The sequence below is a fragment of the Phyllostomus discolor genome, chromosome 6 (genome assembly GCF_004126475.2).
Source record: "Phyllostomus discolor isolate MPI-MPIP mPhyDis1 chromosome 6, mPhyDis1.pri.v3, whole genome shotgun sequence".
Lineage (NCBI taxonomy): Eukaryota > Metazoa > Chordata > Mammalia > Chiroptera > Phyllostomidae > Phyllostomus > Phyllostomus discolor.
In genome coordinates this window covers 29,679,748-29,703,692 of record NC_040908.2, presented here as the reverse complement: position 1 = coordinate 29,703,692, position 23,945 = coordinate 29,679,748, and the positions used below count along the sequence as shown (strand labels likewise).

The following is a 23,945-nucleotide window of genomic DNA, read 5'->3' as shown; positions in this document are numbered from 1 at the left end:
CTGACATAACACCTGGAAAAGCATCTTCAAGACTATTTCCCCACCCCATCCCCACACTCTATTAATCCCACCTCTCTGGACACCAGCCCCATCTCATCCCTCCTCCAATCTCCCTACCCACCAAGGCTCATTTCTGGGCTATTAGCAAGGGAAACAGTTGACTCATTTCCCTGTCAATCCTTTAAGTTGAATGTAATCTGTGCTGTGATCCATCTTCAGCATAGGAGATTTAATTTTTGTCTAATGAACAACTCTCTTGTCTTTGCACATGTTTCACAACCCATAGACAAGTTAATAATGTGAAGAATGGTCTGGTTAAAAGAACAATTGCTTCCAAAAACTGCCTGGCCTCCGATGCCGCCTTCCGTTCCTTTCTCCTCTTGGGCTCCACCCTCTTTCTTCGAGTTGCCTAGCTAAAACGAAGGCTCTAATCCCAAAGACCAGTGCAATATTCTTAGACCTCTGACTCATTTGAACAAGGAGATATTAGCTGGCAACCCCAAAGCATCTTTCTCTTTGTGCCCTCCCCTTCTGCTTTGTTTGTGCTTGTATTTCTGGTAACCTAGTGTTTTCAAATTTCAAAAGTTGCTGACATTTCGGTTCTCCCAAATGCAAGAATATGGAAGGATCAGGTGGGGAGGAAAAAAAGACTTCACAGGAAAGTCAACCGTAATGAGACCACAGGGCACAGACACCCGAGAGAGAAGGGGGGCGGTGTTGGGGAATGAGAGGGAGAAATTGAAATACATGAAGGAGCAGGCCTGTCGCACAACATGTGAAGGTCTGAATTCTTATCACAGACTGATTTTAAGTTGGGACTTCTGAATATTTGGGATACTAATGAAAGAGATTGGGCAACAATGGATTAAACACATCAAGGTTAACTTTCCTCCATAAAAGAAGACTAGAGACAGGCTTTCCTCTGTTACTCAAGCTCATTTCATCATCCTGCTTCTCCACAATGTGGCTTGCATCTTCAAAGTCACCTCATGGTTCAAAATGTGATAGCTGGAGCCCCAGCCATCACATCCATATTCTAGTAAGCATGACTGAGGAAGGAGAAGTGGTAAAAGGGCAAAAGGGCACCTCTTCCTGTGGAATTAGCCTCCTTTACACAGCCTTCCTGGAGGTCCCACCTAATATTTTACCAGAACTTAAAAACACAGTCTCACCTAAGTACAAGGCAGGCTGGAAAATGGAGTCTTTTAACTGGGCACATTGACACCCCAAATGACATGGGTGTTCTGTTGCTGAAATAGAGATGGAGAATGGATTTGAGTGGGAACCAGCAGTCTCACTGAGAAGCCAAACCCAAACATTTACTGATACTTTCATGGGGAAGGGAAGAGTAATGAGAAAAAATACAGGGGAGAGGAAAGAAGAGAAGGAACATAAAAAAATCCAGGGATAACTACAATGTGAAATTTAGCTAAAACTTCCCCTGGAAAGGCACTATACCAGCAAATAATACTCTCTCTACATATTAAAATAATGTAAGATCCATGATGAAGACTCAATCCCAGGTACCTGGAACCATTCTTGGCCCATAGTATGTGCTCGACAAATATGTTTTAATTGAGATATTTTTGAACAACCTATAATATTAAATAAAAAAGTAAGCCAAAAGCATACTGGGTATCACATGGTTGCATGCACTGAAGTCATATTGAGAGGCTGAGAGGCCAGCCCGTGAGGTCATGGGTCACAAAAGCCAGAACTCTTCCCTCTCCTCTCACCCACACCCCTCACTTGAGGGGTGGCTGCCACAGTCACTTGAGGGGTGGCTGCCACAGTCACTTGAACACAACATGCTTCTACATTTGCACCCACGTCAGTTCTTCTCGCTGGGATATTCCTTCTCTCTTCCAGCCCATTTGAACTTTGTCATGCCTTCAGGACCAACTGACACCTGCCTTTGGCCTGCAGCTGCTCCTGACTCCCACAGCCCCCACCACAGATGCCGTTCTCTGACCTCTCACGATCAGCTCCACACAGTCAGCTCCTGAGTGTTTTTGTTATGTCATAGTTCATGCTGCTTCATAGATGTGTGTCTGGTCTCCTCAACCAGACTTTAAGCTCTTGCAGGAAGAGCAGAGCTACACACACACACACACACACACACACACACACACACAACACATACACACACAATTTATAGCACACTTTTTTTACCTGATAAGTTCTCAATAAATATCTATTCTTTAATTATTTGGAAATATACCAAGAGGTGATTGCATCTGACTTTACATTTTTCCTGGTTAAGACTCCGACTATATTTGGAAATATATTTGGAAATATATTTGGAAATATATTTGGAAATATACCAAGAATAGTATACTTATGAATAACATTGCAATGAACATCCATATCCATGTATAAGTTTTTGTGTGATGTGTATTTTGACTTATTTGGGGTATATTTCTAGGATAGAATTGCCAGTTGATTGCATCTGACTTTACTTTTTTCCTGGTTAAGACTCCTGCCATTGTGTTTTCTTTCATAGGAGAGAGAGAGGAAAAGGCTGTAACTACTTACGTGTCATGTCTGAAGTGCTTGAGTATTTGAGGGCATGGCAGAATCAAATGAAATGATCTTAGGGTGGCAATGATCGCATCAAAGTGATTGGGTCAAAATATCCTACAAAGAAAAGTTTAGCCCTGGCCAGTGTGGCTCAGCTGGTTGTTGGAACATCGTCCCATAAACTGAAAGGTCGAGGGTTTGATGCCCAGTGAGGGCACATGCCTTGACTGTGGGTTTGGTCCCCAGGTGGGGAGCATAGGAGAGGCAACCAGTTGATGTTTCTCGCATCAATGTTTCTCTCCTTCTCTCCCCCTCCCTTCCTCTTTCTCTAAAATCAATAAGCATATCCCTGAGTGAGGATTTAAAAAAAGAAAGAAAAGGTGTACTGGCAAAAAGCTCTAACCTAAGCCGAGCCGTGTGTGTGAAGAGCTAGAGAGAGGAAAGAAGATGGCACTCCAGCAGGGGCCACGACAGAAGCAAAGGGCTGCTGATTGGGCTGAGTGTGCAGTATGTGGGGATGATAGGAGGCAGTGATTTGTTGGGAATCACCACCTCAAGGGTTTAAAGACTGAATTTTGTATCGCTTTGGAAGAGCCATTGGAGACTGTGGCCCAGGGACATCCGTCATATGATCAGATCAAACAGGCATGGTCACAGCAGTGACAGGCAGGTGCCGGCAGGACGGACCTATGAGTGGAGAGAACTGAGAGAGTAAGCCCCTATCCTCAGAAAGCTATACTAGCGATTCAGGGCTGAAGCAAAGACATTAAGGATAGCCAGCTGGAATTCGGTGACTTAAATATTGATTCAGTGGACAAAAGTGTCATTCATCATGGGGCTGATTCCCCAAAGGACCTATGCCTATGTGCAGGGAACTCATCATTTTGCTATTATAAAAATTCATTCAGTCATTCAGAGTGGAGATTGATGCCAGGGGTTTGCTGCTAATCAGCCTAGAATAACAAGCTGGGGGAGAAGACAGGAAGGCCCTCTGCCAGCTGGGCAAGGAGATGGCCCAGAGGCACAGAACACTGCAGCGGAGCACTCTGTCCCTGCCCTGGGAGTCTGGGCAAAGAAAGCCACTGAGAGGTCTGGCAGTGCCCTTCTGGAGATTCCAGAGCAAACTCCTGGAATGACACTTCTCAGGGCTTCTGTCAGAGCTTGACTAGTCAGGTGGAATCCGGCCTCGGAGGTCCATGGCTGGGCTATCCTCCCTGCTGCAGGAGCTTGAAGAGATGAGGGTACGTATGGACGGGGGAGCAGGGGCGTGACACCAGTGGAGAGCCTAGGGGAGGCAAAGTCTTGGGGAGGAGGAGGGAGGGAGAGAGAGAGAGAGAGAAGTACATTTGACAATAACAACAATAGTCTGCAATGGCAAGAATTCGTGCTTGTATAAGATTCCCACCATGGATGGGATGTTCTCTCCCTCACACAAATGTTCCCCTGCCCCTTCCTAAGAAGATCGTTGCAAAACTAGCCACATGCCACCCAGTGCCCAGAAGGCTAGTTCCGAGTATGGTGGCGCTGGATCTCTCCCCATCTGTCCCCTCCCTAACACAGAGAGACTGCAGCTGGCTCCATCTACAAATTGGAAAAGCATTTCTAAGATGACCCAAGACTCCAATGTGTCCTGGTTTGGGAAAATCAACATCCCAAGTCAGATGCCTTTCAACTCTGAGACCGCTCCTGTCTCAACCCCGCTGTCTGCACTCGGGGCATGGGGTCAGAGGGCCCAGTGAGTGGTGGGCGCTTGTTCAGGGGCCACTTCGAGCACCCTGAGCCTTAGGGGACTGTCGCTGTGTGGCCACTTTGGGTGGATCTTAGCTTGAGTGCTCTACGGTGGAGGCCAGACAACCAGGTATTTGGCGCGGGAGGCCAGGACTGCATTTTGCCGCACTTCACCCACCCAGGATATCTAAGCAGTCACCATTTATTTTGTCATCTATGTCGTCTCAGCATCATCAGGGTCCCCCTGTCCTGTGGAAGGGGAAGAGACGGAGAAGGGGGCTGGCTTCCGGAAGAGGACGGCGTTCCGTCTGTACCAAGGGCATACCTCACCGTAGAACCTGGTGGCCCAGCCTGCGATCCACCAGCAGAAAAGCTCTTGCAAGAGCGCGGAGTACCCGCAGGTTTCCCGGTGGCAGCAGGGTGTGGGGGGGCGACGATCACTACCCCCCCCCCGCCCCCGCTCAAGAGCGTACCCACCCACACACCTGCACGCGCGCGCTGGGGCTGGGGGGTGGGCGGGAGCCAGTGAATGAGTTCCCCCTACACCTCCTCCACCAAACCTGCCGCGTCCACGTTCCTATCCAGACTCCCCGACCCTGAGCTGCTGGGTTCGGGGAGCTGGGGTGGCGAGAGGAGATCCAAACAGCAGGGTGGGCCTGGACGCTTCCTCCTCCCGTGGCACCTCAGTCCCCACCGGCTCTTGACTCCTCCCCTGTCGCTGTACCGCAGCATCCCCGCCCTGTCAGCGCGCGGCTTCAGTGACCGCACCTGCTCCCGATTGGAGGGAGACGCAGGAGGTGGAAAGGGAAAGAGAGCGTTTGGGGAGCTCAGCGCAGCCGGCTGACTGGCCTCGCCCTGCGCCGCGGCCCCCGCAGCCCTAGAGTCGCCCGCCCCGCGGCTGCTGCCGCACCGATGCGCTGTCCGCGGTGCTGACGCCGGCGCCCCGTTCAGTGGAGGGGGTGGAGACGCCCTCGTTCCTGTCGCCCCGACGCCTTCCCAAGCGGGATCACCCCCACTCCTTCCAAAGCAGGACAATTTCCTCAAAGGAACTCTCCGAGACCTAGCACTGCGGATGGATCCAGGAAGAAGCGAGCGAGTGGGAAGTTAAACTTCGGATCGGAGCCCGAGAACCCGGTGCCAGGAGACGCGAGTCTGGCGGCCCCCAGCCCCTGAGACCCGAGGGCGCCATCAAATTGAGCAAAGTTTGGCTGCAGCTTGGAGATAAGGGAAGGATTCTGGAGCAGAGGCGCAGTGAGGGGCCGGACCGGGTTCCCTGGCGGGGTGGTAGCAAGCCCCACATCCCGACGCCTGCTTCGATGCCCGCATTAGTGGATCCGGGACGACTGGGAGGCGGGAGGCGTAGCGGCAGCCCAGCTCCCCACTCCTTTCCTCCCTTCCCGACTCCCCCCACCCCCACTCCAACTCCCCGCCCCGGGCGCTGGTGACTCCGCCTCTCCGTGCCCGGCGGCTCTCCCGCTGGAGCTGGAACGAGTGCGCTTCCCCGGACTCAGCTCGCTTCTGAGGCTCCGAAGCCGACGCCGCTAGCTCAGGCCCGGGGGCGGGAGCTGGACTGCCCGCGCAGCCTGCGCCTGCAAGCTGCCAACTCTGGAGCCCCTCATGGGACGCCCCCAGGGGCTCTGTTCGTGCCCTGCTGCCCAGTCCCAGTCCTAGGCGCCCCGGCTCACAGCCCGCCCGCCCGCAGCCCGCGGCCTGACTGGACAGGAGTATGAGGCCCGGGGCCCCGCGGACGCGGGCCACTGGGCGGCAGGGGCCTAGCTGCAGACCCCCGCGCCCGAGGGCGGCGAGTGGCGAGCCGCGGGAGCCGGCGAGGCGTCGGGGCACGGAGAGAAGCGCCCCAGTCCGGGCGCTGGAAGGGCCGCGGGAGCCGTGTGCGGCCTGAGCGCCGAGTAGGAGGTGGAGGCGCCCCGCCGTTCGGGGGAGGCGGTGCGGGGCTCCGCGGCGCCCCCGACCACTGGCCACCATCCTCACGTTTCTGCTCCCGCGGGGGGGATGTCGCGGCCCGGGCCACGAGCGCCGCCCCGGCCCCGGGGCTGAGCTCCGGACCATGTCCTCCCGCAGCCCCCGGCCCCCGCCCCGCCGCTGCCGCCGCCGCCTGCCGCGCCCCTCCTGCTGTTGCTGCTGCTGCCGCCGCTCGCACCTCAACGAGGACACGGGGCGCTTCGTGCTACTGGCGGCGCTCATCGGCCTCTACCTGGTGGCGGGCGCCACAGTCTTCTCAGCGCTGGAGAGCCCCGGCGAGGCGGAGGCGCGGGCGCGCTGGGGCGCCACGCTGCGCAACTTCAGCGCGGCGCACGGAGTGGCGGAGCCGGAGCTGCGCGCCTTCCTCCGGCACTACGAGGCCGCGCTGGCCGCCGGCGTCCGAGCCGACGCGCTGCGCCCGCGCTGGGACTTTCCTGGCGCCTTCTACTTCGTGGGCACCGTGGTATCCACCATAGGTGAGCGGCACGCCCCGCGCGCGCGCTTCCTCTCCGAGCCTTTCACCTGGCGCCCTTTTCGTTGTTGGGTAGCTGGGTCCGCGTCCATCTGCTACCTTCTCTTTTAATACCCCATTGCCCACTTTCGTCCTTCCCTCTCCTCTTCGCGGTCTCCCTCCTCCGGCCCCTTCTCTTTCTTAACTGGTATTCAGTGCGAGAAGTGATCAGAGAGGCCCATTCCTGGTGCTTACCCAGCGGTGACTCACCTGGCGGTGTCGCCAAATGGGGAGAACCCTCACCCGGGCGCTGGGCAGACCTGGGGGCCGTCTGCGCTCCCGCACTTGCCAGCCCCAGGACTGAACCTCTGGGCGACTCAGCTTTTTCCTCTGTGAAAGGACTTGTGAGCAGATTTGTCAAGGGCCTTCTGCTTCCCTCCTATTTCTCACGCCCCCTGGGCCTCAGTTTCCTCACACAATCGATTTGGAAAGCCTCTTCTCTCCACTCAGGGCGTTTTTTATCTGTTCTTACGGCTCCTTTTAAAATTTTTTGCATGCATTCTCCCTCAGCATCCTCTTCCTGGGGTGTCCAACCTTTTGGTGCCTCTGGGCCACACTAGAAGAGTTGTTGTCTTGGGCCACACATTAAATACATTGCGACATTTAATCACAAAAAAACTCATAATGTTTTAAGTAAATTAACAATTTTGCGTTGGGCCGAATTCAGAGCCATCTTGGGATGCATGCGACCCTCAGGCTGCAGGTCGGAAGCCCCTCGTAGCCCTTTTACCTGAGGGAGTGCGACCATTTTCCCCAGATTCTCTTTCCTAGATTCCCTTCCCACCTGCTTCTCCTGGAGTCTACATGGGCCCCTCTTCAAAGAAAAGCTGGTAAGACTTGGAGGCCGGGACTGCAGCTGCTCCTGTCCTGGTCGCCCCTTGGTTTTCTCCCCCTCCTCCACATCGCCTTCCCCTCCAATTTCCCGGCCTCTCTTCCTTGTTACCTTGCCATTTTTCCCAACCTATAGTGGCACCAAGGGGTAACTTGGGCCGGGTGGGGGTATTTCTATACTTTCCATCAACCCGTCTGTTTTTGGTGTAAACGGCTCATGGTTTCACAACCTTACAAAAAAATGCTTTGTAAATACTCCTTGAAGCTCCTCGCCCCACTACTCCCCTCCCCCCTCCTCTGAGCCTCTTCCCTAGAGATCCTAGAATCACCACTGCTCCCCATTTCACCCCTACCCTCCCTTCTCTGCTCACCCACTTTCCACATCCCCATTTCTCCCTGGGCCGTGGGTGTCACAGGAAACAGGCCCCCTCCCCAGTTACTGTACAGCCTGCAGAATAAACACAAGATTCTTTCACTTTGGCAACATTTTGTGAGTGTCCCATCCACTCCTGTTTGGAGTCCCAGGGTGAGAGAAGGCACTCAGCCGTTCGGACTTCTAGCCACCCCAAGTCTGGTGGCAGTTTTGGAGAAGGGGGCTGGACTCACTGGGCTGAGGAGTGAGGGATTTCATAGACACACCTTCCATGGGTGGGTTCTGCTCTGGCTTGGTAGGCCAGCTTAGAGACAGGGGCATGGACTAACTGACCCGCGTGAGCCGTCACACATGGCTGCTGGGAGGCCGAGAGCAAGACGGTGTCCATGTGCAGGGTATGGGCAGCTAGAGATGTCTCTCTGAGTGTGTGTGTACAGTTTACTAAGGGGCTTCCTTTGCTTCAATGATTTTTAATGTGTCATGCTTGATCTGATTGCCTTAAATTTAAAAAAGGCAAATGTGGCCCAATTCCAAAGCACAAATTGGATTAAAATACCCTTTAAAAGCTATATCATGTTGTTATGGTGATTGAAGATATAAAATGACCCCCTCAAAAAATCCCCTTTGAAGAGCTGCATCAAGTTGCCATAGCAACTAGAGGGGTTTTTTTTTTAAGTGCTTTAAAAGTACTAAGGATGTTTAGTCCTGAAGGATGACATCATGTGTTCATAGCTCATTATTGACTTGGGCTCTTCCTTTTGTAAACACACCTTTTTGCTCTCTTCCACCTAGATGCACACCTGTGCACATATTGGAAGGCCACAGCTTCTCTCTCCCAGTGACAAAGGAAAAGGGGTTAGCAGTGTCCTCTTCCCCTGTGGGCCGTGAGTTCATGCAGACGGGACCCCATTCCAGTGACCTGTCATCTCTGTGCCTCTTTGATGAGCTCCCATCATTTTGTTCATTCATTGCCCAGCCATAGCTTCTAAAGCTTCTCTCAGCTCTTTGCACAAAAATCAAGTCAGTGCGTTGGCAAATTGTTCCAAGCCCCAGCCTTTAATCTACTGGCAGGAATGGCTGTTCCTCAGTCAAGCGGAAAAGAACTATGTTCTCTTGCTTGATTTGTGTTTTTGGATGTCGGCAAGCAGTGTAGGAGGACTACACTGAAGCATGTGGCTGTGTTACGAATGACCCAACACATTGTTTTCCAAAATCAGCTACCGAAAACATTAATCTCTGAGAGGAGCTGCACTCGGGGAACAGAGCCAGCCTGTGGACAGCTCTGCACGGAGCTAGTCCCTTGCAGGGTGCCAAGGTGGCAGCTGGAGCAGCAGGGTCTCTGCTGTCCACCTCCTGTCATGGTCTGGGGCAGTGGTTCCAACTGGTCAGATGGGTTCTGCTGAATCCCAGATAGCACGATTGTCATTTCAGCCTTCTTTTGCAAAGTGTACTTGGATGAGATTTAAGTAAAGACCTACTTATGTTAGCTTCTCTTCTGCTTACATAGTTCCTTCCCCTTAAATGCCCTGCATCTTCAAACACAATAATTACTATTCTGGTGCTTTTATGGATTCAGCAGCTCAGGGAGCCAAAACTAAGTCCAAAATGGGCATCAGGAGTCTCTATCTGCTACCTCACCCGGTGAAGAGGAAAATTAGCATGCACTCAGTTATATCTGATCAGTGAATATCACAGTGCGAATGGTCCATGCAGCAGTGTGAACTTTGTGTGTGTGTGTGTTGTATAGGGCCCGCTAAGTGATTCATCTGGACTTTAGTATAAAAACCCGTCCTTTATTCATGGCATAAAAATGAATTGTGCATGTCAGGTCCGGCGCTAGGTTTTGAAGAGAGAAAGCTTATTCTATAAGGCAGAAGTGAAAGCACACGCCAGTGTGGGCCATTGGAGTGCAGCATTTCTGGGCAGCATATCTCGGCTTCCCTTACTAAAGATGATTAGAACAGGGAAAGGGGGACCTTCTGCCCAATTCCATGTGGCTCAGAATCTTAAGGGACCTGTCTTCAGTCACAGTTCATTATATGTTTAGCTGGATGCAGAATCCAAGTTATGCAGTGTTTGTTCTACCATCTTCATGCATATAATTGGTGGGTACATTCTTTTTTGAGATGAAGTATTTAATAATGGGGTGTGTGTGTGTGTTTAGGGGAGGGAAAGAAGGGGCAGAAACGGGCCTTTGTCTAGAGGGAGACCCAGAAGAAAAGTTCAGGAATGGCTGTGTGTACCAAGGGTTAGAGGGAACATCGTGATGAGATGGAGTGTTTGTCCTGGCATTTGGCGTGAACGGGGTTCCGTGTCCAGAACTAGGCCATTTGCAGTTGAGGAGACAATGTGGGTGTCCACATGGCACAGACCCAATGCAAACATTTGCCAGTGATTGTTCACCAGTAGCTAAGACTATATAGAAAGTTAATCTGAATAGCTCAAGCAGAATAAAAATCAACTTTGCGGTCTAATCATTCATATTGATTACTTACACAGAGCCAGAATCCTGAGTAATATTATTTCTCCCACTTACGCCAGGTCACGTATTCCCAAGGGGTCAAAATCAAGTTTACTTTAATAGGAAGGTATCCATTTGTTCATCCCTCATTTCACAAAATCCAAAGAAAGTGTAAGTAAGTGATCATAGATGCACGTGTGGCCCTTGGCATGTCCTTGACTGTGTGCCTGTGACCATATGAACACCTGAGGATAAAGATGGCGGCTTGTGTCCTTTTAGTACTAAGCAATATTCTTGGAGGCAGTGCTCTTGCTCAAAGATAGTTAAACAATCTGAAGAGTATTAATCCATCACTTGACATCCTAAAGGATGTTATATTGGCTTACTTTGAAAAGATTAAAAGGAAACTCTCCAGTGGGGTTTTAATTATGCAACTGCTGTCAGATTTACACATAGGGAAGAACATATTTAAGTCCTTTTCAAATGGCAGCTCGATATAAACAGAAATCTTTTTGCTTCCTTTTATTAGGTTTTCTGGCAGCATATTTCAGCTATAAAGCTAAAACCATGGCTCTATAGACGGGATGGTGTAGGTATGAGACTTGTCACTTTCGGCACTGAATAATTTAGCTTGCTACTTTCAGAATTAGGCACACTTAATTATTCAACTGTGAAATTAGTAACAAGTCCTAACTTTTTCCCTTTTTAAAAAAAAAAAGATTTTATTTATTTATTTTTAGGGAGAGGGGTAGGGAGGGAAAAAGAGAGGGAGAGAAACATCAATGTGCAAGAGATACATTGATCAATTGCCTCTCACATACCCCCAACTGGGGACCTGGCCTGCAGCCCAGGCATGTGCCCTGACTGGGAATCGAACCAGTGACCCTCTGGTTTGCAGGCCAGCACTCAATCCACTGAGCCACACCACCAAGGCCTCCTTTTTAAAAAACAAAAACAAAAAACATGGATTTTTAAATATATTTTTGCTTCAAAAGAAACATTATGAGACCAAAATGTCACTACCACATTTACAATGGACTTCATTCTAACATGTATGTAATCCAGCTGGAAGTGGTTCAGGATGGAAACACATTGCCCAGAAGGAGAGGAGCACCTTCCCTGGCTTATTTCCCTCATCAACTATTTTTTTACTGAAAAGTGATGCTATGACAACTTAGAAGGACATTTAGGAAAAAAAAAAAAACCTGTAGTGTTTGAGTTGAAGCTGTAGATAGAGCAGGAAATGCATTCTCATTCGTTGCTCCATCCTCAGCGCCCTGCACTGGACCCGGCACAAAGTAAACACCCGGTCATTATGTGTTCACTGAGTGAGACAACAAGCCACTCATGGCCCAGCTTCCCCAGCCCGCTCTTCATCTCTGCAGGCTCCCCTGCAGTTGTCTGGCATACCTTCTGTAGGAAAAGGGGAGGCGACGAACTGATCTGTACCAAGTTGTTAAAACCTTTTTAATGGGAGATTTTTTAAAAAATGTATTGATGTTTAGAGAGAGAGAAACATCAGTTTGGTGTTCCACATATTTATACAGCCATTGGTTAATTCTTATATGTTCTCTGGCCGGAGATTGGGGTGATGCTCTAACCAATTGAGCTACTCGGCCAGGGCCCTGAGTTGTTAAAATCATCATCAACGTTCCCATGTTTCCACATAGCCTTCACATACTAATTTTAGTGGGTGCATAATACATATTCCATTTGGTTGATGTTCTATAATTTACTACCCCTACTGCTGCGGAGCTGGGCGGTTCCCTTGGAGCTATTTTTAGTAACGCCACCGTGATCATCTTTATGCAGATGGTCTTTTCTTTCCGTATTGCCTCCTTGGGTTGAATTCCCAGCAGGAAAATTGCTGAGTCAAAGGATACTGCTGCCTTCATAACTCTTGTGGCCGGCCCCTTTGAAGTGAGGGACTTCCTGGTCTCTCTCCGCCAGAGCCTGTACCTCTACAAAGCCTACCGGAGACTGGGCAGATACCCAGCCAAATGTTTCAGGGAAACAGGCCACAGATCCACTTGGTTCTCTCCAGGACTGCCCTCAGCGCCAGGGGCTGAGCCGCCCCTCATTCCACTCCGTCCTCAGCAAGGCTGTGCCTTCAGCGTCCTCGGCCTTCCGTGCTCCGATGAGAGCCGCTTCATTCGGGGAGTTTTGGATGAGTGGAGAAGGGCAGGAAGGAGCAGCGGACTGGAACAGCTTCCAGGCCATCGAAACTGAGAGAGAAGGCTACCAAGACCCTCTTTCCTCCTGTCACCTGTGCTTCCAGGTTAATCTGCCCCCCACTCCTGGGTCAAGCCAACTGAGGGAAAGCATTGTCCCCGAGGTCCTGACAGTGCCCAGGTGCCCCAGCCTGGAAGAGCCCAGAATTGTGCCCAATGGAACAAAGATCTACTCCTAGAATATCCCACCTGGATAGCACCTGGTTGCTGTAGGAATCCTCCAGAAATGTCCCCGGGCATTTCAACCAGGGGTGTCCAACCTGCGGCCCGTGGGCCGCATGTGGTTCAGAGTGGCTATGAATGCAGCCCAACACAAAATGGTAAATTCACTTAAGACATTATTGAGATTTTGTGTTTGATTACATGTCACAATGTATTTAATGTGTGGCCCAAGACAACTCTTCTTCTTCCAGTGTGGCCCAGAGACGCCAAAAGGTTAGACACCACTGAGCCATTTTGCCAACAAAAGCCAGCACGTGGCCCACTGAGAAAACAGGGGAGCAGAGCTGCTCTGGCTGGGGGTACGGGCCAGAGCCCTGCCTACCAGGTTCTCCCCCGAGATGCCGCATATTCCCCAAAGGCTTCTCTGAGGAGCAGTAGAGATCCTCCAAGACCAATCTGAAAAGCCTAACTTAGCTTTGTTCCTCGTTTTACATGAGATTCAGAGAAGAGGAGAGGTTGCCCAAGGTTACATAGCAAGTCAGAGGGGCATTTGCTGCAATCGGAATCTTACCCAGAACTTCCCTGTGTGGATTCTGAGGTCCTTGACCTCAAGGTTTGAGCTCTCACTCTGCCCTGGAAGAGTGTCCTGAACTAGACGCAGCCATGGTTCTTCTGAGCAGGTTCCAGGTGTCCCAGCAGGGGTGGGCATAGACACCCAGGAGAAAGGGGAGGAGCTCGTAGATAGTAGGTGGGGCACCTGAGGAGCAGCAAGTCAGTGCCTTGGAGGTGTGTCCTCCAGGGAAACGCTCCTGCTTCATCTTAAGGCAGTGGCAGAGCCTCAGGTTTGTTTGGAGGTGGAGACCAGTGCCCCCGCCACCCTGTCAACTGCAGTGGGACTCTCCTTGCCATTGTGTATCTGCCTCAGATTTAGAGGAGCTGAGAGACAGAGCAAAGGCCATTGTGTCCCTGTGGTCGCCCCCCACCCTGGGCTCCCTCAGTCGTCTGGCCACCCGTCGCTTCTGCCCAGCCCCACCGACTTTCTCAGGATCCAGGGCTGGGACAGGGGCTGCCAGCCAGCAAACCAGGATGTGGGCAGTGGGGAGATGGGGGAGCTGAGGTGAGCACATTGGGCAGTCTTGGCCTCTGACCTCACCCCGGGCAGTGGCAGGACCTTTATGCAGGGAAGGTTGGGAAGGAGAGAGTCTTGAGGGTCTTATGAAGGCATAAGACTTTCCATGGGGCCAAGAAAAGCCTTTGCACAGCACAGGGCAGGTGTGGGAGAGGGTGGCCGCAGCCCAGGCCGCTCCTGGTTGCTCCTGCTGCTGTCAGGCCCTGGCCCTAGAGGTTCTATCCTAAACCCTGCCCTTCCCCAGCCAGCCACCAAGTTTAGATCTCCTTCAGGGGAATCTAGGCTTCCTCTGCCATCCGCTTGTGGTTTTGTTGGAGGATGTTCAGGACCCTGTCTGTGAGTGTCACCTCCTCCCTGGGCTTGGATTCCAGTCCCAACTCTGCCACTTACAAGCCATGTGTTCTTGGTAAGAGGGTGCACCTACCCTCCCCGGAGTGTCTTCTGCAAAGTGAGGGTGACAGTGGCTCCTGCCCCAGGGGGTAACTCTAAGGACTAAATGAGCTAATCCATGTGCAGTGCCTGGCCAGCCCTCAATAAGCACTAGCCGCTCAGAACTGCACTAAGCCGGTCGGTGAGCCCTGTACCGCCTCACAGCACAGGGGGGAAACCGAGGCACTGCTCATCGTCCCCCTCCCCCCGCCGTAGCTCCCTGGCCACACCACTTTGTGCACAGCCCTCTGAGTCTCGGCCACCCCTGCAGCGTGGCATCTGCTGCACTGTCATTGGCCACTGTCTCTGGGGCATGTTGCTGTCGTATGCTGTTACATAACTGGCCTGGGAGAGTGCTTTTAAAAATGCATTTTCTTTGGTTCATCAACTAGAATGTCTTAATAATTCCTCACATGTGCGTGCTCTTTTATCTCTTTAAAGAACACATTTGGCAAAGAGCTGATGAGTGATTCAGTGGTGGGTTAAACCAGTGTCCCCAGTGCTTCTCTGTTCCCCACCCCCAGAACCGAGCCTGGGGAGGCCACCCCTGCCCACCCTCTTGGTTTCCAGGTGGGCTGGGGCCTCTCGGCTGTGCTTGGACTTAGGGGGAGGTTGTGGAGCTGAGACCAGCAGAGAAGCCAGAGGTGGCCGAGGCCAGGCCCTGCCACACCTCTGAGGTGGATCTGGTGTCAGGACTGCAGTGAAGGTCGCTGGAGGACGGCACTGTGGCAAACAGCCCCCTTGGGACGGGAGCTGAGGTGCTGGCCTGGGGCCTCCAGGCCCGGACTTCACCCTACACCCTTTGTCCTGGGGCTAACACGGCCCCCAGGCAGAGGTTTTCCGGGGTGGAGGAGGGGAGGCTGCAGGGCCCGCCAGCATCTCCCCTCTCCAGATTCCGCCATGCCGGCGGCAGGGCCTTTGTTTTTGGAAGTGGGAGGAATGACCAAAGTATCAGTGGTCTCATGGACTGTCCCCCCCCCACACACACATACATGTGTGTCCAACTTGCCAGTTTACTGAGTTTTCACCTGTGCTTACTCAGTAACCTCCCCAAAACCCTGGGACAGCAACCAGGATTCTATTATCCCATTTCACAGATGAAGAGATAGACTCAGAGAGGTTAAGTGACTTACTTGGGGTCACACAGCAAGTGAGTCAACGCCAGGATACAGAATTCAGGGTGCCCAGCATCTTCTCTGCTGCCCCTGAGCATTACCACCAAGGGGGCAGAATCAGGTCTGCTGGGTGGGAGGGGTGGAGGAGAACATGAGGGTGTGAAATGAGGGCTCAAGTGCAGTTTAGGGACTTGGATTTGGCTGTGCTGTGCCCCGTGCAGCCCCAGTGGCTAGACTGAACTGAAGGCTGCCTTCTTTCCATCCTTTACAACCCTGCACCTGTCCCCGAGGGAGGCTGCCAGGCAGGCAAGACAGGGTGGAAGAGCGAGGTGCCCTGTGCAGTGCTCACTGGCGCTCTGGAGCCTGTGCTGAAGCGAGCTTTGGAGGCCCCCTGCACCAAGCTCCTGCCCAGAGGAGGGACCCTGTGACTGGAGAGCTCTTGGCCTTGCATCTAGGGTAGCAGCAGGGGACATGGAGAGGGAGGAACAGAAAACCAAGTAACCAGGAGGTCTGCACTTGAGCATACCAACCAGGAAAATCTGGGGACCCAGCCAGCTCAGGCCTGGGCCTCCCAACAGCCAGCTGGTTTGTGAGAGAGGCTGCCCAAGGTCATGTGCTGGAGGCAAACCTGCCCAGATGTTAGGGGAACACAGGAAACCAAGCACCTGCCAACGCACCACTCTCTCTAATCACTCAACTTCTGGACATCCCCCCTTCACCCCAACCCCTCCCAGCCACCTCCACACCCCCCACCCCTAGACCCTAGGCATCTTAAGCCGCCAGGCCATTGCTCATGCTGTTCTTTCCACCTGGATTGCCCTTCCCTTTCTCTCCAATCTTCTACTGAGTGGACTTGATCTTCAAGGCCCAGCTCAAATGGGGCCACTAGAGAGAGCTTCGGTGAATTACTTACAGTAATTTTTTGTTTCTACGCCAGCTTCTCTGGCAATCACTTAAACCCCCGTTCTGTGGGGTAAGGTATGTCAACAGCTGGCGCAGGACCCAACACATCGTAGGTGTCAGAAATTCCTTTCCTGTCTTCCTCGTCCCGGTCAGGAGCTGTGTCTCTTCGGTGTCTGTCACTGCCACAGCCGATAACAATAGCAGCCCTAATGGCAGCAGCCACACACTGAATGACTACTATGAAGTGGGCCCTGTGTCTGGCAGTGGAGATAATTAAAGCAAAGAGGTAGTTTCTGTAAATCATGGAGCATAATGCTTGGCACAAAGTGGTGATTAATCAACGTATGGTGAATGGTTGGAATAAATACATGAGTGTGACTGCTGGAAATAATTTTAAAAAGAATGGAAAAGGCTGGGTCCAGGCTGGGCTCCAAGAACCTCTCCGCACCTCACTCTCCCTCTGGGCCCCTGGATCCAGAAGGGCTGTGCACCGGCCCCTCTGCTGGACAGTTGGTTTAACAATCTCTCAGCTGCTGGCAGGTGCGCAGCAGGCAGGCAGCTCATTCTGGCTGGGACTCCCCTGGCTGCCAGTGCTGTCTCCGTGGCTCTCTGAGTCAGCTTGGTCCTTGTCCCACCCTGCCTGGGGCCCAGCAGAATCCTTGCAGTGAAACCACGTCAGTAATTCTGAGCCTCAGCCCCTATCGCCCCAGGAGTGGTGGGAAAGGTCCTGAAAAAGGCCAGGCTTCTGGTCCCAGGTCTCCCACCGACTCAGACTCCGCATCTGGCCCTGGCCTTGGCCGAACCCCCCAGCCCTAAGGAGCCTGCTGAGTTCTACCTCTTAGCCCAGTAGTTCCACCTTGTCCCTCACCTGTCCTTAGAAACCAGATGTTGGCTCACAAATTGGACAGAAGTTTTATAACTAAACACAATTCCACAAACCAGGAAATACCACCTCCACCCATGCAACCCAGCACCACCACAATGCCTCCAACAGTACTTGGGGAGGCTTTTATTGGAATCGGGTGTCCTGGCTTTCTGGAAAGTCACGGTTGAGATAAACACAAACCCCGAATCCCACTCCACGTGACTTCTCCCAACTCCTTTCCAAATGGCCACAGTCGCATTCCTGGCTGCCAAGTGCTCTGAATTCTGAACTGCTAACACCAGGACCTGCCAGCAATGCTGCAGGGACTGCCCAGGCCGAGAGGGAAAGGAAACCACCACTCTCTGCCCGTGCTGAGTTGGTTGGCATTTCCTATGGAGGCAGGGTGCATTTTGGAGGCCACGCAGTTTTTCATTATTGGACTCTATTTTTAAATGGAGAGGGATGAAGGAAAGCTGAGATGGCACACGAGCCAGTTCTGAGGGAGGTCTGTAGGCCCCAGGAGGCAGGCAGGAAAGAGGACGCTGCCTTTGTGAGCCTTGGGGTGGAACTGCGGAGCCTGACCCTCCCAGCATCCAGGATCCTGGCTCTTCTGCTTTCCACTGTGTCTCCCAGCGCCTGGCACAGGGCTTGGCATATGCAAGGGGCTCCAGGAATTTCTGTGGAATGAATGTCTGTTTCCCAGCTTCTCAACTTTCCCTAGGCACCCACTTAAGAAAAAGTAAAATGTGAAAATCCCCATTTACAAATCATGATTCACTTTGTAAAAAAGCTTCATTTTTCGGAAGAATTCATTCCAGGGCTTCTGTAAGTAGCCAGGCGCCCAAGGGAGGTGCGACATGCAACCAGTGTGTCAGACACCCAGCAGCTGCACACAGTCCCCCTGACGGCCATTGCCGCCTTCACACAAACCTCGAATTCCTAAGGCAACACAGTCCCTAATGTCAAGGGATTGTGGCTTAATTAGTAAGGAATACATGTGACCCAGCGGGCAGTTTAGAAGCGTGCAGGACAAAACCTCAAGGAGGTGGAGTGCCCTGCACTGGCTGCAGCTGGTCAGGCAGCTGGAGCAGACCAGCACACTGGGTTGTGTGCTAACCTAAAGCACTGGACAGAGGCCAGGCAGGTGGGTATTGTTCATATCTCCATTTTAAGAGGAAATACATCTGCATCACCAAGAGACAAATTGCAGCGTGACATAGCCGTTCAGAAGAGGTGCGGGGGTGGGGGGTGGGGCCTGGGCCTGGCTTTGAATTTCAGCCCTGTCACCTATGAGCAGGGCTGCCAGAGCAGAAGTCGGGCTCTCCGCCTTCCCCTGGGCCCCTCTCCAGCCTCCCATGTGTGACCCGTCCCGGACCTGGAGCTCACGTTCCTGGACCATCTTGCCCACAGCAGTGTTTTTCTCCAGGCCACTCCAGGAGGCGCTCTGTTCTACCTACATTCTCTCTCTGACCAGTAACTGCACTCCCTTCAGTGTTTGGGATTCCAAACATCTCTCCTTCTGACTGTCCCCTCCCACCTCTGCAGCTCCCCAATGCAACAACTCTTGGACCTCAAGACCTGCAGTTTTCTACTTTTATGTTTCCTTCATCTTTTGGGGGCCCTTACTTCTTTTCTGATCCAGCTTAGACTTACTGTATTTCCTCTGCAAGGACCCCCAACTTCCTTGCCCTTCTCTCCTGTGCCATACCTCTGTCCCTACTCTGCCACCATCAGAACTCCAGCTTTCCACCTGCTCCTCACCGGCACTCAAACTGCTGAACGTGGCTGGAGTAAAGCATGCACAGATGCTGACTGGTGCAGAACTAAATCAGTGACCCTGGGTACCAGCTGGATGCTCCAAGTGGCAGGCCCTCTTATTACCTTCCTTCTATGTACTCCCTCTTTCCACCTCTGGCCTCCCGTACCCCTCATTCTCTGCTCAGACTTCATTGAGAAAATTAAAGTAATCAGACAAGGGCTCTTATCTTCACACCCCTAAGTCCACTCATCCTGTGGAGTGGTTTCTCTCTTATGATAGCAGATGAATTGTCCACTTTCAAAGGCCTGCTTCACTGGGTCCTACCCCTGCTTACTTCTCAAGGACTCTGTCCTTGTCATTGCCCACCCCCATGCTTTGTTAATTTGTCCTCCTTTGGTACGCAGACATGTTGTATTCTCTTTCTTCTTAATGGAACCCTCTCTTGACCTCTGCATCACCCTGTAGCTACCTCCCTATTTCTCTGCTTTCATTTACAGGGAAACTTCTTATAAGATTAGTCAACATCTCCCTTCCCTCACTTCTCTCCTGGATCCACATCAATCAAGAGTCCACCCCAGCCCCAACTGGTGTGGCTCAGCTGGTTGGGTGTCACCCCACAAAGCAAAAGGTTGGTAGTTCAGTTCCTGGTCAGGGCACATGCATGTGTTTGTGGGTTCGGTCCCCCACCAGGGTGCATACAAGAGGTAACCGATTGATGTTTCTCTCTCACCTCAATGTTCCTCTCCCTCTTTTTCTGTCTCCCTTCCCTCTCTCTAAAAATAAACAAATAAAATGGTTTTTTTTTTTTTTAAACAAAAACATATAGGAAAACGTTAGGGAAAAAAGAGTCCACCTCACCTTTCCACTGAGTCTGCTCCAGTGAGGTCCCTAATGGCCTCCTTCCTGCAGACTCAGTGGTGACCTCCTTGTCCTGCCTTCTCGGCACTTCAGTAACATTTGACTCCGCAGACCATTCCTCCTTCCTGATATCCACTTTCCTCTTGGCCTCTGGGACTCCGCACTCTCCTTAATCCTCGCTGGCTGCCGTCCTCAGTTTCCCTTGCTGGACGCCCCCGTCGCTGGGACCTCACTGTCGGGACGCCCCGTGCTTGTTCCTCAGACTCGTTCCTTGGGTGAGAGGAAGAGCTTTTTTTCTCTACCCTCTCAGGTTCCATCTCTGGGGTCCTGCAAATTAAACTGACAAAAGCCAGAGTAACAGAAAAAAGGTCTTATTGTGTGGATATGGGAGCCTTTATAGGAAAGAATTGAATACCCAAAGAAATGGTTAGGTCGGGGGCTTATATACCAGCTTAACAGAGAGGAGTGAATTGTGGAGAAATGATAAGACAAAGGAAAGGGGGTTTGAGCTCTGAGGAGTGGTACATTGTGGAAGGGAAAGATGTGAGGAAACTAATAAAAAACAAGGGTTGTTTCAGTAAGGTTTGTTTTTCAGACTTAATCTCACTCAATCTCAGGGCGATTTAAGTTTTCCTCTTCCTGGTACAGTTGAAGGGAGGGGGACATCTTTGCAAGGGGAAATTTTTACCCTACATTTAGGCAGACGGGGAGAGTAGAGAGCTTTTCCTGTATCTGCTGTTTCTCCACTGCCTTCAGCTCAAAATAATACTTATGCCAAAGCTATATATTTTAGGTTGGCATATTTTGATCCCTTCACACCTGTGGTTTTAAATCTCATTTATCTGTTGATGACTTGCGGGTGAGTTACCCCAATCTTCCACAGTAAACTTCAAGACCATAGGTCTAGTTGCCTACTTGATATCTGCGTGGAGATATCTAATATGTGTCAAAACTTCAAATGACCAGAATAGAACTCTTGACTCTTGTTCTATCACAATCTTCCTCATTTCAATAAATGGCACCAACAAAAGGAATGGTCTTGATTCTTCTTCCTCCCAAATGTTTCGTATTCAATCCATCATCAAAATCTCTCAGTTCAACCCGCACAATACATTCCAATTCCACGCACTGGTCTGCATGCCCATCGTGCTGCTCTCCTCCAGCCATCACCGTCATCTGTTGCTGGGGCAACTACATCAGTCCCTTAACCAGCCCTTAGCTCCCTCTCTGCATCCTGACAACCTCTTCTCCACACAGCAGCCAAAAAGATCTTTCAAAATATAAATCAGATCAAGTCCTTCTTTTACTTAAAAACTTTTGGTGACTTCCATCATAGGAAACCTGGCTCCTCACCACGGCCTGCAAGGCTGTGCAGATCTGGTCCTGATCCCTTTCAGCCTCATTGGCACTGCTTTACTTTTGCCCAACTCGCTACAGTTTAACTGGACTTTATAGACCCCAGGGCCAGCAAGTAGGAGCACTTGCTGTTCCTACTCCCTAGAGCACCACTTCCTGACTCTTAGCATGACTGACTTCTCAACTGCATTCAAGCCTCAGCATCTACAACTAAAACGTCACCCCTTGAGGAGCTTTCCCTGACCACCCTGCCTATAATAGTATCTGCCACTCACTTCCAGCCACTGTCCATAGTGCATAGACTGTTTCATTTATTTTTATTTTTACACCAAGGGGAATGGAGGGAGAAAGAGAGAAACATCAATGTGTGGTTGCCTCTACACACCCCATACTGGGGACCTGACCTGCAACCCAGGCATGTGACTGGGAATCGAACTGGCGACCCTTTGGTTCACAGTCTGGTGCTCAGTCCACTGAGCCACACCAGCCAGGGCAAGAAAGCTTCGGTTTTAACATCTGCAAAGTGGGAATAATAATAGTGCCTACCAGAGCAACCCTCCCAAACACCCAAAATTTATTAAAATTGTGCATTCAGTCTTAAATGTTTAAACTTCAGTCACCTTCAAAGTACTCACCATTTGATGCAATACACCTATGGAGACGTTTTCTTCCACTGCTCACAACAGTTTTGAACTGGCTGATTTTGATACCTTTTTGTGCTGCTGACATTTTTGTTTCACCTCTTCCACATCAGCAAAATGTTTACCTTTAAAGACTTCTTTCATCCCGGGAAACAAAAAAAGTTCCTCAGGGTGAGATAGGGTAAATAGGAAAGGTGGGGCATGGGGGTCATGCCATTTTTGGTCAAAAACTGCTGAACACTCAGCACGGTGTGGGCAGGTGTGCTCATAAATCACCCATCATGAAATGGGCAAATGCGTTGAAAGAGTCTTAAGAAAAAAATTCATTGAAGCCGAACACAGCGTCTCACAACAATGCCAGCTGGTACACTGATTTAGATGGGTTCCTAGAACTCTCACCTAGTGGGGGAAATTTGTACTGCAAGGGGCCCAACCTCCAGTAGATGATTCTGGGGCTTTTTTGAGGGATGCCCCTCGTATCTGACATGGTTGTTGGGAGAATTATATGAGACCATGAATGGTCTGGCCCTGGCATTTAATAAGCACTCTAATGTGAGCTAGTGTTTTATAAATAAATAATTTGGGTGAGGCCACAAAGTGAGTGGCAAATCTGGACCCTGAAGTGAGGTCCCTCATTCCACTTGTCTGATGCCCCCTCTTGGGCTGCAGGGTAGGTAGGCCTGGGGAAACGGTATGAGCTAGGTCAGGACCAGCCAGGCATGTTAAGGAACAATGACAGGTAAAGCAGCTTTGGTAGGTTCAGGTCAGATCAGAGGGCCTTGAGAGCCAGACAGAAATGTTTTAACTTGACCATTAGGAGCAATAAGGCTTAGCTATTCCTCTTGAGGAGGAGTGTAATGTGATGATGAGTGTTTTAGAAGAGCATTCTGGCTGATTAGTCACTATATAGTTACACCATTAAATCAGGCATCTAGTAAGTCTGAATTGTTGGTCAGAGACTGCCTGGAAACAATGAGGCGATAATTGTGAAATCCTTCATTTGGGCTGTCCACCTCGGACATTTCAGTCAGCCCACTACCAGCTGTCCTCTCCACTTCACAGGAGCTCATGTGTCTCTATGGGTGGTAGATCCTTGAGGAGTGCATACTCACCTTGTATATTCAGCTCTGAATTGCCATCTAATTCCAAACTCATTCAGAACGATTACCAGTGTGTTGTTACCTCATGAGCTCTAAGTAGCTCATGTTCTATGATAGTTATAATTTTATTTTATAGCTACTGGCGTACGCACTTGGAACAAAGAGCAGAATTTGGCATGTTAGACTTAGTAGCTACATATAACTCTTTCTCACAATGATGTATGCCTCACAGGGTCATGGGGAGGACCCTCACATAGTAGACTGAAGGTCAATAAATAAACAAATGTTCCTTTGTCTACATGGAAACCCAGGATGCTGAATGTTTATAATGCAGAGTGATTGGACAGAGGGGGCAAGGAATGGGGCCAGGGATCCTGTGGCTTTTGGAAAGGAACAGGAGTGAAGCCATGAAAGATGTTTCCAGGAGCCTCATGGCAGGATCTAGTGAATGGCCCTCAACAGGACTCCACACAACCTCCACTAATCTCGGGTCTTCTTGTTCTCTGCTCCTGCCCCATTTCTTGATATCAAGGCCCTCATACAAAGGTCCAGGGAAGGGGGCTGACTGTGGGCGTGGGGACCTCTATGACACATCCAAGGACTTGTTTGTGCATCTAATAATGGCAGTTGAGAAGGCTGCAGCCACACAGGAGGTGGGGGATGAAGCCAGGTTGATGCTGGAAGAGAGAGCCCCTCCCCTCCCCTCCCAAAGGCTCAGAGATTGCTGAAGACAGCCCCTGTGTGCCGAGGGAGAGAAAGGCACTGGGGGAGGGTGGCAATAATGCAATAGAGGTTGGTATATAAATAGCAGTGATCCTTAATTCATGGCATCTTTGTCCCCAGAATCACCTTCACCTCCAACTGAATCCTGGCTTTATTTCCTTTTTAATGTTTTTCTGTAAAAATTCTTCTTAATATAGCTGTTTATGGCTGAAGGGCACACTAGCTGCAGTCTTAGAGCTGAGTACTGATTAATTCCATCCCAGTTCCTGA

The 23,945-nt window shown here is 51.0% G+C and overlaps 1 protein-coding gene across 1 annotated transcript in view; it reads left to right on the top strand.

Moving 5' to 3' along the window:
* The first annotated feature begins 5,033 nt into the window (after positions 1 to 5,033).
* KCNK12 (potassium two pore domain channel subfamily K member 12) overlaps positions 5,034 to 23,945 on the top strand; it is a 42,056-nt gene continuing 23,144 nt past the window's right edge. Inside the window, exon 1 of the mRNA XM_028517316.2 lies at positions 5,034 to 6,704. Within this exon, the coding sequence (XP_028373117.1) occupies positions 6,314 to 6,704 (391 nt within the window). The 5' untranslated portion in view covers positions 5,034 to 6,313. The remainder of the gene's footprint in view (positions 6,705 to 23,945) is intronic.